A 16409-nucleotide genomic window follows, 5' to 3' on the forward strand; every position below is an offset into this window, starting at 1 on the left:
TTTTGCAACATTTACATAAAATTTTGGAACAGCAACCTTTGAAAAAGTTCTTGTATAGGATAATGCCTGACACTTGGAAGAATTTTGTGGTCTGTTTTCCATTATAATTTTACCAAACTTGTTTCTAGTGTAAGCAAAGGATATATTCTTTCAAAGGTGAAGCAAAGAATTCGAAGCTTACAGCCCTTAATATGATTATTCGGGAATCTTTCTGCAGTTGCAGTGGTAAATTTGGTAGTCACTTTCACAACCTCATTTGCAGTTGTATATTGTTGGGTTTTTTTCTGGAAGCTCCATATTTTTTAAAATGTAAAATTATTATATTTTTACACCAACAATAATTTTGTGAATAATATTAAATTTAAAATATAATAATAATAATTAATGTATTAAATTCATGTTACATTATTAATATTAATGCTTTAAAATCTTAAATATTATAATAACTATAAGAGATTGTTTTAATTAACCTTTTATACTATTAAATTATTCATTTTTATACTATAAAATTGTAATCTATATATTTATTATCAATATAAAACATTCTTCAAAATACTATTTAAAATTTAAAATAATTATCAATAAAATTTCTTATTTTTAATAATAATTTTATTAAATAGCACTATTAATTATGTTAATAATTAATATTTATTATTAAAATAATAATATTTATATTATATATGTCATATATTATTAAAATATAAATATGCATGTTTAATAATTTTAAAAATATATAATATGTGATATCAATTTTATATTTCTAAATATTTTAAAAATGAAATTAACAACTTATTGTTAGTATAATAATACTTGATTTGATTCACATTAATTTTTATTTAAATAAAAACCATATTAATTACTTGTGAAGAGTTCTTTTCTGAAAACATTCTGTGCTTTTATTGACCAAATGATTTTCCATGTAAAATAAAAATATTTTCAAAAAATAATTTTTAGTGAACAAATATAATCCAAGGCTAAGTACATGAACTTCCTTATTTATAATGGGCATGTAAAACCCTAGATAACCAATCTAAAATCTATAAGACATTGGTAAAACCCTAAAGGACCATAGCTCACTCCAAATTTGTCACCTCAGTGGTAGGAAAGGGGGGGAAACATACATAAAAACACCAACAATGGTTGTTTCCAACTTTGTTTTTCTTCAACTCCTAGACCCATAAAACCCTGTTCTAAGGCATATTGTACAGCATCATTTAGTTGATGACCAAACAATCCAACTTTAGGCATCTAAAATCTCTTTTGATTTGAATGGAGGAGACCATCAAAACACCCAGACACTATCTACTGCATTGTGCTGCAGACTTAAGAATCAAGGCCCATGAATGACGACCCTATTGTAGGCGAATGGAAGCGTCTGCGAGCCCACAATCTACTCATGGGGGAAGCACACACATTATATCCGCAAAAGATAAAATAGAGAATGGAGTAGTGGAGAGGTGCTTATTTGAAGCCAATCCCACTGCAGGGCCCAACAGATCTTGTTGTTAATCAGAAGAATATATGATTTCTTATAGTAAAAAAGAGAAATGCCAATGCCAATGTCCAATCAGATTCTCTTTTCAACGGGGCTTTAATGACCAAGATGCTAAAGAAGTACATTCAAATGGAGGGTCTCCCTTTTTTTCCACCACTCCAAAAATTACTTCTATGTATTCAACTGTTAGTCCTCAGCTTTTGAGCTTTGGGGAGGGATGGGAACTAGGGCCTACAGGCTTCTCGTTTCTCTTTACTAATTTTTGTTATGGATCACATTGAGATGAAATAAGCTTGGGATCTCATATTTTGGGTTCACCAACCTTATCCAATGTTTAGCTTCAACTAGTAAATAAGATGATGACGAAAAAGAGACTCACCTTAATCCGCCTTTAATTTTTTACAGTATTAGAATAAGGGTGATATCACATTATTTGAAATTATTTGAACTTGTATCAAACGGGTGTTTGTTCAAAGCTTTCAATATAAAGTGAGAAAGGATTGCATGAAACAGGGATGTCAAGTTATTTTGTATCCCTTTTCAATTATTTAATGACATTTCAACAATTTTTTCCATATCATTGATATATAATTTTGTTAATTTTTTTAACCTTAATCTCGAACCCTGATCCTAAAACTTAAACTTCGAACCTTGAATCTCGAACTCGAACCTTTAATGAACCTCAGTTGAAGTTTAGGGTTTGACTTTAAGCTCAGGATTTAGATTCAATGTTCAGGGTTAAAAAGATTACGTATAAAAGATATGGAAAAAATTGTTGAAATATTAATAAATAATTGAAAGAATATATAAAAATTACCAAGTGATTTGATATAATAGATTGATTTTATATTATATTTAATCGGTATCACCCATTTTTGACAGCAAACCATACAATATTAACATTTTCAAAACCATTTGAAGTTATTGGGTGACTGCAAAAGAGGTCCACGTTTAAAATCAAATGGATTTGTGTCACATCTAGTGTACACTTAAAAATGGGCATTCACTACAACATGAAAGAAGCGAATAGCTTAATCTACAGATTTATTGGCATATGTATATAACATGGAAGAAGTGTATATAACCTGTCACTAATACAACATCCGTGACAAAAGATAGCAAGAAAAATCAACCGATCCGAGTAAAAGTTTGATAATGATAATCATACTAATATGATAGATCAAAGTTTTGTCATTATAAAATATGAAATTGATTGGCCCCACACATTCCCAAAGCTCTAAATTACGAAACAAAAAGAACAGATTCCTTGTAACTTGAAATTGGAATCTGTAACACAAAAGATTTTTGCGTTGCTTTGGTCAAAATTTAATAACTAGACATTTTGCACTCTTCTTTACACACATGCACAGTTTGATCTTTCAACCCCACTATTGAAATTGAAGAAGGAAGATGTAATTAGCATCACCAAAGATTAAATTAAACTAGTTAAATATGTCAAAAGCTTGGTTTGGGTCCAATAATACAAAACATCAAGACCCACCAAAATCACAGTCTAACCACCATATCTTCTAGACCCTAAAGACTACTACTCCACACATGATTTCTTTTGCGTTGACCGGAATGCCCTTGTTCATGGGTTGTAATTACGATCGAGGACGGAGAGCATCCAACGGTCTATGAGCGGCGGATGGAGCCCAAGGGTTCATGTGGAAAGCTCTATGATGGGTTTGGGCTAGCTGATGATGGGACCGTGGATCAACGGTGGCGGATGATGGTGGGTTGGGTGGGACCGCAACCCTCTCACATGATGTGCACATGGTGAGGGTAGTGGGTGGGGTCATTTGCATGTAGAACTGGGTGGAGGAAAGTTTCAGTGCTCTCAGCTCCTGAACTTCTTTCTGCAACCGTCGGTTCTCTTCCGTCAGATTTTCACAGCATCTCTTGAGGAACTCACAGTCAACCTCCGTTTGCTTCAGCTTGGTCCTGCATAAACAATTTTCAAAGTCATATTTATTACATAATGTTAAAACTGAAATTACGTAATTACCCCCAAAAATGGAGGAAATCTCTTACCTTGCCCTTCTGTTTTGAAACCACACTTCGACTTGTCTGGGTCGTAATCCCAGCTGCTTAGCCAACGCTAACTTTTGTTTCTGCAAAAGATAGTAAAATTCAACGACCCATTACAGACTAAATTTTCCATTTTTAACTTTTCGTATACTTTTCTTAGCAACCAAACAGTAGTTTTCGTATGAAAAGTTTCTATTTTAATTTACTTACGGGGTTCAGAGTGTTGTGTTCTTTAAAGTTTTCCTCGAGAATAGCAGACTGATCTTTAGAAAGTCTAAGCTTTTTTCTCGAAGTGTCGCCATCTTCTTCGTCGCTGATTCCACGAGATGAGGATTTTTCGATCTCAAGCTCGTCTCCGTTGCCTTCTCTTTCGCTCCTTTTTCCACTCACGCTCGATATCGTGCTGTTCGGAGATGAAACCCCAGCTTCTTCTTCACAATCTACAGTCGATGGCAATATGTTCATGTCGATTCCTCTAAAAATTGACCCCATCTCCGCCCGGAATGATTCCGAGTTATGATCTGCGTGCAAAAAAACAATTTCATATAAATGAAGGTTAGAGATTGTTCTTTTTTTCCATGGAAGAGATCTAGATAAGAAAAAAAGTAGCAATTTTAGAGGCTTTTGTTTTTTGCATGTGAAATGAGAAAAGTGCAGGTGAAAACTATTGCCAAAAAAAAGCTACGTCAAACATTGAAAAAGCAATACAAAAGCATTTATAAGGGGAAAATGATATTGAAGCATCGTTTGTTTCTCGGGAAAAAAAGAAGAGATCTGGAAGGTGATATATGTCCCATGCAAAGACAGAAAGGAGGAGAAGAAACAAACCTGAAGGAGGAGAAGAATCATTCCATGAGTGTTTGTTAAGGGTTAAAGTAGAAGGAGAAGAGCAAGAATTAGCAGAGGAAGGAACAAGCGAAGGCCTAAGATTTCGCTGTAAAGAGTGGTGATTCTGAGGGAAACTCAAGCTCAGACTCAAACCCAGATCTTCTTTTTCCGCCATCTTTGATTTTTTTTTTTTTTTCTCTTTTGCCAAACACACTTTCTCGTATGTAGTTTAGATTGTCGGGTGTGAAGAAAGGAGAAAGAGAGAGATAAAAGTGATGGGTAATGTAAGAAAGAAGGGCAAGGAAATAGAAGATTATATAGAAAGAAGAGAAGGAATGGTAAGAGTTCAATCATGACTGGTTGTCGGGAGGCCAATTATCTCAATCATGGCTTTTGTTCCCCAAAATAATACCTTAATCTGCTGCTTTGTCTTCCACCTCCACTCTCTCTCTCCCTCCCTCATTACTTTTATCCCTTTACTGTGGTAAATGGTTGAACTTTTTCAATTAAAATTATTATCTAATACATAGAGAAAAAAAAGCTATGTACATCAAATTTTTTTTATAATTGTGCTTATATCGAATTAATTTCTTGTATTTACAATACACTACTTTTAGGTCACATTATAAAATTTAATGCACCAACTATAGATGATTGAAGATTTTGTTGAATTCTCTCCAATGCTTTAGACAAGTAAAATTCATTAATATTAAATATATTATAATTGCAAAATTAAAAAGACATCAAATAAGGAAGTTATTAATGGAATTTGACCTCTTGATTCACTTAAATGTAACACTTAAAAGAATTCCTAATTTTCGTCAGTAAATGTATAATTGTAATTATATTCTCAAAATATACCTTGATTCAGTTTATTAAGCTTAATTAGGAGAAACAGAAATTTGCAAGGAATTTAATGATATATATTCTTTTCGTTATAGAATAATTTTCTAAAATATACTCCATTCCATTTCATGCAAGATTCCAGTAGTATTATTATTCATTCACAGCTTTGACTATAGTAAATTTTTGAAATTTTAGGGAAAAAAAAGACAATGCTATTATTGAATATTTACGATGTATAAATAAAAATAATTTTGAAATCTTTAAAATATTAAAATTTATTTTTGAAATGAAAATATAAAAATGTAAACAAGAAAAAGAAAAGGAAAATCAACACTAAAATGATATCAGAGATATGCTCTCATGTTTTGTCTTCCGAATCCCAACCAGAAGGACCAGAGACAATAGCAATAATGTAATAACTCTGCATTGAAAACCAGTGGGTCATAACCCACCTGACCACCGTACTCTCCATGCCCTCCCTGCCTCTAAACCAACGTCCTTGATCCCGTTTCCTATCTCTATCAACGATCATGATCAACCCAGTAGTGGGGCCATGTTATCTTGTGCTGTATATAATTGGGAATCGATGCCATTGATGCTTTGGACAACCATCAAATCATGACTTGATGGTGATGATTGGAACAGATACTAGTCTAAACATGAGGATGCTCCGATTTCATCCTCTCTCTTTTTAATCAAATATTATAACTAATTGAATTTAAAATTTAAAACACAGTTATAAATTAAATAAAAAATAAAAGAAAACGTATGATTTTTTCGAAATTTTATAAACCGTGAATTATATTAAATGCATTTTCATGAGTATATTGTGCGAAAGTTGTTGAAAAATAAGGTAGACGGTCCATATTCAATAGAACAAAAAACTACACAAGATAAGGCATTAGGCATGGTTGAATTAGTAAAATGGGGTCATCATTTGTTTTTTGACTTTTTTAATTTTAAGACAAATTAACCAGATTTTTAGGGAGGAGGTCAATTGTTGTCTATGTAATCAATGGCAATTGTCAAATATCGTTTTCAAAAAAAAAAAACCTTCACCTTTATCTTTGATTTCAATAATAACCACATGATCTCTTTTATTTATTACATGTACATGTTTCACTAAGAGACATAATAATTGTCCATACTATAATAGCTTAGCACTAGGCCCCTACACCTACATCTTGAATTCCCAAAATCATTCCTTTGCCTGTATTTATGCTACAATTGAGGTTTTTGTTCTCGTTTATAGATTCAATATAATTGATCTTTTACCAAAACCATGATAATGTATTTTCATATTTAATCAACTCACAACCGATCATATCAATTTTTCAATAATCATTTATAAGAAACAACCGAAAAGGTAATTTTAATTTTAAAATAATAATTTAAGAAAATATAATTAAATTAAAATTGATGGTTTGATTGATACTATAAAATTGGAAACTTAAATTGAGCTGAACTGATAAAAAATCATTAAATATTTAATGATTGTTGTATAAATGGAGAAGAAAAATGTGGGATGAAAACGAAAATGGGAAAAGGACCAAAAATAAGTAAGGTAAGGCTTTAAATCATGAATGAAAAAGAGATTTGCCTTAAATAATGAATTATTAATGAAGACATGGGAAAAACATCCGTGACCTTCCCGGAACTCAGAACTATTGTTTTCTAAGGAATGTAGAGAAACTATGGCATTTAATAAATCAAAGCCCTTAATCAGATGGATCCAAATGCATCGGACGGGTGATAAAAGAGATTAAAATTAATAAAAAAAAGGAAGGTGGGTCCTTTGACATCATGTCGGGTGATGATTGAGGGTGCCCCCACGAGAGTGCGTGAAAGCTGTCCCCACGTGTCTCCTGTTTACTTAGGACCCTCTTCAATAATACTTCTACTGTACACTCTCCGACATTATCCATCCCTCTTTTTTTTTAATTAAAAAATAGCAATTAAGTAATAAAATGATTTACGGCCCTCTTATTCCCCACTTTGTTTTGGTCTTGCCCTCTGCCCGTACCAAGCTTATTCCACAATGTGATAGGCACGTGAATTTGGTCCCACTTTCCTTTCATTTTTCACATTTTTTTTTGTTAGTATTTCTTATTTATTAAGAATAAAAACCCCATAAAAATTCATTACAAAAATAATCAAATGAAACCAAATCCGTCAATGGTGCCTTAGATTATTGGTTAAAGCGATGTTTTATAGTATTTAAGTTCAAATATTATCATTGGTCAATTCTAATATGTGTATATATATCGAGTTTCGTTTAATCTTTCTCGATTTTTTCATTTATTATGCTTTTTATTAGTTTAGTTTTACATTGTATTGATTGAGCATATAATTGTATTTGTATTGTACTCTTGAGTTTATTGAATACATAATAATGAAACTTGAATATACAAAAAATTTAATTCAAAACAATTCAATTAAAGAAAATCTATTTAACCAGTTGATTGACATTTTTCTTAACAAGTTAATAAATTTTTTTATACAAATAATATAAAAAATTAATTAACTATAAAAATAGGTTGTTTTCAACCGTATTCATCAATGCTACCGGACACACTATTCCAAAGTACCCCATGAATGCAATTGTACCAACAACACACCCTTTTCATTTTTCTAAGTTTATATTGTTATTTTTTAAATAAAAAATCATTAATTTTTTTTTCATATTTTCTTTCCTGAATTCTTCAAAATTCTTTATATTATGTTTAGTTTTCATTTTTCAAGTTTTTCAATCCACTGATGGTGGCGTGGCAAACCAAGACAATAACCACCTATGAAACAAGCATTGGTCACAGGCTCTCCTTTTTTTTCGATTTTCAAATTTTAAGTGTGTCAAGTGACATCAACCGGTACCGTTGAAAATAGCCCATTTCGTAAATAAAATTTTTCTTAACCATTTTCGTAATTAATTAATTTTTTCATATTATTTATATAAAAAGACGAAGTTAATAAATATAAATATAGCTATAAATATAAATATTAAATAATATGTTCAAACTAAAATCTTATCATTGAAAAATAGAACATATTCAAATTAAAGTCAGCACAAAGGCATATATTAATTTAATACATAACATAACATATTAAAAATCGAAATATAAATAAATCGAGGCTTAAACTTGAAATAACCCAAATAAACCAAAAATCCGAGAATCCCAATATTTTAGCTACCATGTGAAAGAATCGTCGGCAAACTATTAACGTTTAATCATTATGTGAAATTAACTGATTATGAAACCGTCGGAATTGAACTAAAAGTCATTGTCATTGAACTGTTCCATCATCGTGAAAAACAACTAATACAATGTGAAAGTGTCTGTAGCTCTCCAATTTGCCCGAATCATCCACAAATGGTATTTTCATTATCCAACAATCTTTCTCAATAATTGGAGTGGGGGAACCCTAACCCCCTTACCCTATATCCCTACACTCGTTCATTCTGTCCCATGTGATCCTCACGTGAACAAGACCCCCCCCCCTACGTTGTTCTCAATCAAGTTGGTTTTAGAATTTTCTTTTTAGATATTTTGTGTTGATATCTTGTACTTATATTAGATCTCGATTAAAATCAAAATCGAATCAAGTAAAATTCTTATATCACAATACTTAAACTTAAAATTTTGTTTAAAATAATTTTAAATTACTATTTATTCAATTTAACAAGATTTATTGTAAAATTATACTTTAAAAAAGGAATTTCAAAAGATCCCAATATTAATAGCTCAATGATTTGTTGTGTGGTTGGAATTTCAGCAAAAAAAACATATAAATGTGTTTAGAACCGGTCCCTTTGTCACTTTTATTACAACTCTAGTGATTAGACTTTTCGTTTTATCTAATGTTTGGTAGTGAGAAATATGGGTCATAAAAACTGATGAATAAGACTGCCAACATGGATCCAAATAAAGCATCAGTGATTGTCCTCGTCAAATAGAATCTCAATCTTTGTGTTGTTTGATTTTCTGTTACCAACTAGCTTAGCCCAGCAGTCCCCATTTGCTCGTTATCATCATATCATCTCTAAGGCAAAGGCTGTCATTCCGTCGGGATTTGTCATCCATAATAATTATTGCATTTATTTTTAATCAAATCTCTATTTATTGGAAAATAAAACTGGGGATTGATAATTGATGTTCAAGACACAATTTTTCAAACACCTAACATCATATGCATTTCATTAATGTTATAAATTGCATGACCAGTCTATGCCACTACCTGATTTCGATGGTACAACAAACCTTGCCAACTTCTTTTCTTTTCTTTTTTTAATATTAAAATTTAAGTTTTACAAATAATTTCATTTTATTTGACCTCTAAATAAAAGTAAACTATTAAAATAGTTACTTTTATTTATTTCAATTTATATTTTAGTTACTTATGTTTGAATTGTTATGTTTTAGTCACTTACATTAATATGTTGTAATATTTTAGTCACTGAATTGTTGATTACCGTTAACGGTGCAACAGTAAGCTGATGTGGCATGTTAAATCATAATTTTAAACAAAAATTTTAGGTTAAATTATAAAATTGGTCCCCATATTTTTTTATTTCTTGAGCAATTTAATTTTTTTTATGTTCTTTTAACTTTCCTTTTTTTTCTTTATTTCCCATTCTCTTCTGCTTCTTCCTCCGGTTTCCTCCTTTCTCCATCTCTTTTAATGTAGTTTTTCTATATTTTTCATTTGTTAAAACTAAAAGGAAGAAGAAAAGGAAATAAACAAATAAAAGAAAATCTTAAATTGTTAAAAAAGTATGGGGACTAGTTTTAACAAATAGAAAAACATAGAAAAATTACGTTAAAAGAGATGAAGAAGAGAGAAAACAAATGGAGAAGCGAAGAGAATGGAAAATAAATAAGAAAAAAGTTAAAAAACATAAAAAATTAAATTGCTCAAAACGAAAATTTATGGGGATTAATTGTATAATTTAATCTAAAATTTTGTTTAAAATAATGATTTAACGTGCACTCCAACTTACCGTTACACGGTTAACTACAATTAATAGATAAGTAACTAAAATGTAATATAAAATAAATAAAAGTGATTGTTTTAATAGTTTACCCTAAAAATTATATACAGTGCGTTTATTATTTTTAGGATTTTGGATGACATGCATGCTCGACAACATCCCTGTCAAATAGATTAAATTACATAACACGTATAGTTAAAAAATAAATAAATAAATAAGCAGTGAGTTCAATTGTATGGTGAAACCGTAAATTCAGGAATCAAACTCTTAATCATGGCACATGTTTCTGGTTGCCCTCTCGTGCAAGTGGGATCTAATAATATTAATTTGTAAACTGATTTCGCAATAATCTCCCTAATAAATTGTTATATTAAAATTAAGCACCATCTTTCCAAATTATTCTACTTTAGAGATTAGAGATGTATTTTTAAGGAATATTTAATTTAATTAATAGTTTCATGATTGGAAGACTGGTTATAAAATATGGTATCACTAATTGAGTCGAAAACAAGATTTAGTGGTTAGCATTTTGAAAGATATGCAACTTTGCTTAGATAATAAGTATAATTAATCATTGGCCCTAGATGCCGATTTGACGTTTAACTATTATATAAACAAATAATTCAATTATAAAACTACTTAGTTAGAGTACCATCGGTACGTTTTTCTATATTTAAAAAAGTGTTTACCATATATACAAATAATTTGATTTAAGACGGTGTGTAGTTTTTATCAATAAAATTAGAGTAAATTATCAAAATAATCACTTTTGTTTCTTTCAGGTTATATTTTAATTATTTATATTTGAAATGTTACGTTTTGGTCACTTATGTTATTGTCTTGTAACATTTTAGTCACTGAGTGTTAATTGTCATTAACAGTGTAACAGTAAGCTGATGTGGTTCGTTAAATCATCATTTCAAATGAAAATTTTAGGTTAAATTATACAATTGGTCCCTATTTTTTTCGTTTTGAGAAATTTAATTTTTTTCTTTTACGTTAAAAGAGATGGAGAAGAGAGAAAAATAGAGGGAGAAGCAGAAGAGAATGAAAAACAAAAGAAGAAGGGAAAGTTAAAAGAATATAAAAGAAAAAAGTGCTTAAAACGAAAAATTTTAGGGACCAATTATATAATTTAACCTAATTTATTTGAAATGATCATTTAACGTGTCACGTCAGCTTACTGTTACACTGTTAACGACAATTAATGGCTCAGTAACTAAAATGTTACAACATGATTTAAACGTAATATTTCAAACATAAGTGACTAAAATATAACATAAGAGAAACAAAAGTAACTATTTTAACAGTTTACCCAAAAAAGTATACTCTAAAATGGCATTTTTACATAATAAAATTCGAGATTCAAAATTACAACTTCATCCTTTTGCCAAGTCTGTCAGTCTCTCTTCGGCATGTTAAATGGCATTTCTAAAATAGCTTTATTATATTGACCTCGGGAGTCGGTTGCACTTTCCTTGGCAACTTGCGTGCGCCTCCATTATTACCATTCATGTGTTTTCCACGTGGCGCACGAATTTTCATACACGGGACAGTAAAAGCACACGTGTATCTCCTTTTACGCAAACGTGCATTCACTTGCTGGATTCCCCAGTCCACGGTCAAACCTATATCATTTTCCTCATTATTTCCCCAACCTTCCTTTTGACTTTCCAATTCAATCCGTCATTTAATGGTTCAGCATTCCAACATCTCCTACCCGTCGGATGATCGCCAAACCAATCCCAGCCGTTGATCATGTGATTTCTCATATCTGCATGTGAATCCCTCAAAAAAAAAACCCAAACAAACAGCTGTTTCTTTTTAGGAATTTTTTCATTTAAAATTATTTGATACCACAAGTAAAGATAAAACAAGTAACCTAATTAAATTTTGATTAACTTTTATGTTTTTAATACGTGAATTTAAAAGGTAAATACATCCTTGAATTATAAATAATTTTTTTGATCACTTAATTAAAAAATTACAATTTAATCATTGAATTATTCGAAAATATTTATTTTAGTTACTGAATTATTCAAAAAAAATATTTAAATCATTTGGATATTAAGATTTTTTTGTTAAATTAATTCTGTCAACGAACTCAAAGTGATGATTCAATGATTGATATGATAGGTTAATATTGACCGACGAGTAAAATAACATACCTTAAATCTAAGTTAATCTGATGGTCAGTGTCGGAGACTAAAGAAAAAATTTGTTTCAATTTTGGTTCATTGATTGGTAACGTCTAAATCTATTTCATGAAAAAATAAACTTTCGATTATTTAGGTAGTGCAAATAAAAAAATCATATAATATTAATTTTAATATCTTAGTGATTTAAATCAAAACTTTTAAATGGTCCAATAATCAAATTATAATTTTTTTAAAATTTACTCATTTAAAAACCTCAATTAAAAGTGTACACGATGATAATATTTCTTCTTTTTCTTAAATCGTATTTAGTGGGTCCGACGTGTCGACCAAATTGACCGGTTAAGCTAGTCACCATGTGATTAACGGGTAAGCAAATCATGTATTCAAATCGGGTTTTCCTTGCATCGATGTTAAAACTTGAGTTGGAATGCACGTGTGATACGTACTAAATAAATTGACATAAGTATCCTTTTATCCATAATCTTTTTTTGGCATTCACGTGCAGGGTTAAGGATATGAATTGGAAAATAGTTGTACAGGATCTTACGTGGGAATTAGCATATTTGCAAAAGAAAATGATAGCACATGATTATGTGATCATTTATTAGAAATTAAGAGTATTTAAATAGCACCAACATATAGTGATACGATTTTGATGTTGAATTTTTAGACAGCTCTTCTTTTCTTATTAATAATTGGAAGAATTTTAATGTAAATGAAGTTGAAACCCCATGCCAGACCTTGCCTTAAATATTTGCTTTGTTGTAAACACAGTCCTTTGAGTAGCTTTACAAATGAGGGTGTTTCCCCCATGGGGTTGGAATAAAATAATAAGAGGGTTATTAATTTGGGGAAGAACATGGTCAACTTGTAGCTATTAAATTTTGAGAATACAGTCTTAAGCTGGCATGAAGCTTTTCTTTATGAGGGTCCAAAATTTGTTACACTTTTTCTACCTTTTAGTGAAACCTGGTACAATGTCTCATGTGGTTTAGGATATGATACAAATATATAAATTTTAAAAAATAAAATCTGTATTTCTTTTTAAATAATAATTTGAATTTTGCAAATTATATAATTATTTTTCTAAATATTTAAAAAACGGGTTTCCTTAGAAACTAATTTGCAAAATCGGTTTCAAATTAAAAATATATAGAAAATTTTAAAATATTCAAAGCTGTATAAATCTAAAATTGAGTTGGTACACTTCTTTTTGGTGGCTTTATAAATATTAGTTTTATTTTTAAAATCTAAATTTGAAAAAAAATATAAAATTATTTTTTCTCGCATGGGTAATTATATTTATTAATTAGGCTAAATAGGCAATATATGTCGATTTTTAATTGGTAAAGTTTGTCATTTTTTAAATATTTAAGAAAATAAGTCAATTTTGGAAAGAGTATATGTGAAAGTGCGTCTAGCTGGACGAGCTTTCTGCTAATATGCCAGGAAAAGCACGCCTAGGTGGATGCACTTTCATACCCTCTCTCAAATATCAATTTATTTCCCTAAATCTTGAAAAAATGGTCTATTTGACCAATTAGAAAAAATCGGCATATTTAACCTATTTAATCTATTAATTGAATTATATTTAATTATTTCTTAATTTTTTCATAAATTTTGTAATGTTTCGTTCATAATACGATTACAAAATTAAAACATAATGATTTTAAAAACATGATAATTGATATTAGATTGAATTTGTTTAAAAATATTTTGAAATTATTTTAAAATATAAGTATTATAATATTATATTGTGTGAAAATTCTATATATATATTTTAAATTTATTTTATTTATTAATTAGTGAATATCAATTGTTAATTAGATTTAAATATTGTGACCACTAAAATTTTAAATGGTTTTAAAATTATAATTACTTACTATGTAAAATTGTAAATTAAATTATTAACACTTATTATTAACATGTAACTATCAGAGCACCATTAAAAATATATTAAAAATGGAGGATTTTATGTTGCAATTTTCCTCCACAAATTTTTACTTTCCTGCTTTGCGTATGTCAAATTTTATAATCTAAACATATTAGAAACTGAAGAACCTTATAATATATAATACTAGATTGCATAATTTTAAATATTTATTAAGATATATGAAATTATTTCTTCAAGGCATTTAAATAAATTTTGTAATATTTGGCAAATAATACTAAAACATAATAATATAGATGTTTAATTTTATATTATTTTTATTTGATAACATAATGTTTATTAAAAGAAACATCATTTTAATATATAAAAATAAAATTGGAGTAAAATTTAAAAGTCAAAAGCTTGTAAAACTTGAAAATAAATGAAAATTAAGATTTATTTATTATTTATATTAATCGTTTTTAAAAACAATTTAACTATTGTTATATTATTTTTAAAATAAGAGTTTAAAATTAAATAAATTCGAAATACCTTTAAATTTATTATAATATTAATTAAAAATTATTTAATTTGTTTTATTATAGTTGACCATGTAATGAATATAAATTTACAAACAGTAGCAATTTGATTGTAATGCTATTGGAAAGGAAAAAAATTAATTACTATAAATATGGATATCAATAATATTTTTTTAATATATTAATTACCAAGAAAGCAAGAATATTTTTTTTGAACATTAATTTTATTATAAGTTTTTATAATATCTACTCTTTTTTGATACAATGACTAGAACCACCTATAGTCCCTCTCCAACCCTTAAATAAGAACTCACGCTCTCGGTTCAACGCACTCGAACTCACGCTCTCTTATACCGAGAACAATACTTCCTAAAATCCGAAATCGACTTTACTCCCATAGACTCATACCTATTTCTCTCCAACATATTAAAATGAGAAGCACTGCAATCTGACCTACGGAGCCCAATAAGGTGATTTCCAAATGGACCAAAATCGTTGTAAGCTAAAACCCAGACTAGTCTCAAAACCAGCCCAATATTATAGTCCAACCATATTGACTGATTGAAATTGGACGACAAATCCACTTACTATGGTACTGACTTTGGTATTTCTTTACTTCCAGAGAAATTTACCAACCATTGTTTGCCCGTATATGATAATATACCTTCCCTTTTATTGTTCTATTTCACACTCACTCAACTTAATTTTGATAATGCGAGCCGCCAATATTGTACAAAAGCTTCACATGTTTTGTCCTTCTCATTGCTGTAATTAACCCAATTCCACCACAATTACTAAAATACGCTTATTTTAATCTTTATACCTATTCCTATATATTTTAATTAAAAGTTTTTCAATTTTTTTTCTGGATTTTTATGTAATTTTCAAGTGAGTCAGATTAAAGATCGGAAACAAAATGAAAACATAAAAGATTAATTTTCGGTTAAAATCGAAAAATTAATTCAATCGGTTTAGTCGATTTCGATTTAGATTCGTGCAGTTTTTCAGTTATGGGTTCGGTTTAGGTGGTTATTTCTATTGGTTATTAATTTTCAAATCAATCTATTCGAAAGAATCGACTTAATTTAATATATTTTTAATTATTTATAATATATAAAATAAATATATATTATTTAAGTTCAATAACTAAAATAAATTAAGTTGATATTTAAGTTTTAATTTGATTGAATCAATTTTTATAAATTATAATCGAATTAACAAAAAAAAAAACTATTAAACCGACCGAAAAACCCAAATGCTGTGTGATAATACGGCGAAGCTAAGAAACCGAGTGCTGTAGTAGTTTGAGATTGTCTAAAACGAAGGCAGCTCATAGTTTGGAGTTTAGACCGATTGGCGCCTTTGCAAGCCAAAGCACCACTCATTTTTACCTTGCCTCCCACAACACCATGCGCTTAATGCCACGTACTCGTATTAGAAATTAGTCACGCTCTTCATGCGAGCCTGTAGTTCTATAAAGGATGGGGAAAAAATGGTAAATCAAAAGTTGGGTGCAAGATTGTGTACGGAATCGACCCGTAATATATGACTATGACTAGTGTTACAACCAATCTAATACTTAAAACATTGTGTGCAAAATCATAGTTTGATGTTTTCTAATTTTATACATGATTTAATATTGGGTTATTTGAAA

At 29.3% G+C, this 16409-nt stretch overlaps 1 protein-coding gene across 1 annotated transcript; it reads right to left on the minus strand.

Moving 5' to 3' along the window:
• Positions 1 to 2911: 2911 nt before the first annotated feature.
• LOC105765083 (homeobox-leucine zipper protein HAT4) lies at positions 2912 to 4748 on the minus strand. The gene is made up of 4 exons (XM_012583999.2): positions 4355 to 4748; positions 3737 to 4047; positions 3530 to 3609; positions 2912 to 3439 (listed from the first exon to the last, which is right to left on the minus strand). Exons 1-4 carry the CDS (start codon positions 4527 to 4529, stop codon positions 3100 to 3102), a joined length of 906 nt encoding a protein of 301 aa, XP_012439453.1. The 5' UTR covers positions 4530 to 4748; the 3' UTR covers positions 2912 to 3099.
• Between the last annotated feature and the right edge of the window lie 11661 nt (positions 4749 to 16409).

Source organism: Gossypium raimondii, chromosome 12 (assembly GCF_025698545.1).
Source record: "Gossypium raimondii isolate GPD5lz chromosome 12, ASM2569854v1, whole genome shotgun sequence".
Lineage (NCBI taxonomy): Eukaryota > Viridiplantae > Streptophyta > Magnoliopsida > Malvales > Malvaceae > Gossypium > Gossypium raimondii.

Excerpts from the sequence above, each read along its gene's own strand:
- LOC105765083 (XM_012583999.2), bottom strand. The coding sequence starts at position 4,529 with ATGGCGGAAAAAGAAGATCTGGGTTTGAGTCTGAGCTTGAGTTTCCCT. Across the intron at positions 3,610-3,736 it reads AACACAACACTCTGAACCCC|AAACAAAAGTTAGCGTTGGC; the intron begins GTAAGTAAATTA and ends TATCTTTTGCAG. Across the intron at positions 3,440-3,529 it reads TTTCAAAACAGAAGGGCAAG|GACCAAGCTGAAGCAAACGG; the intron begins GTAAGAGATTTC and ends TTGTTTATGCAG.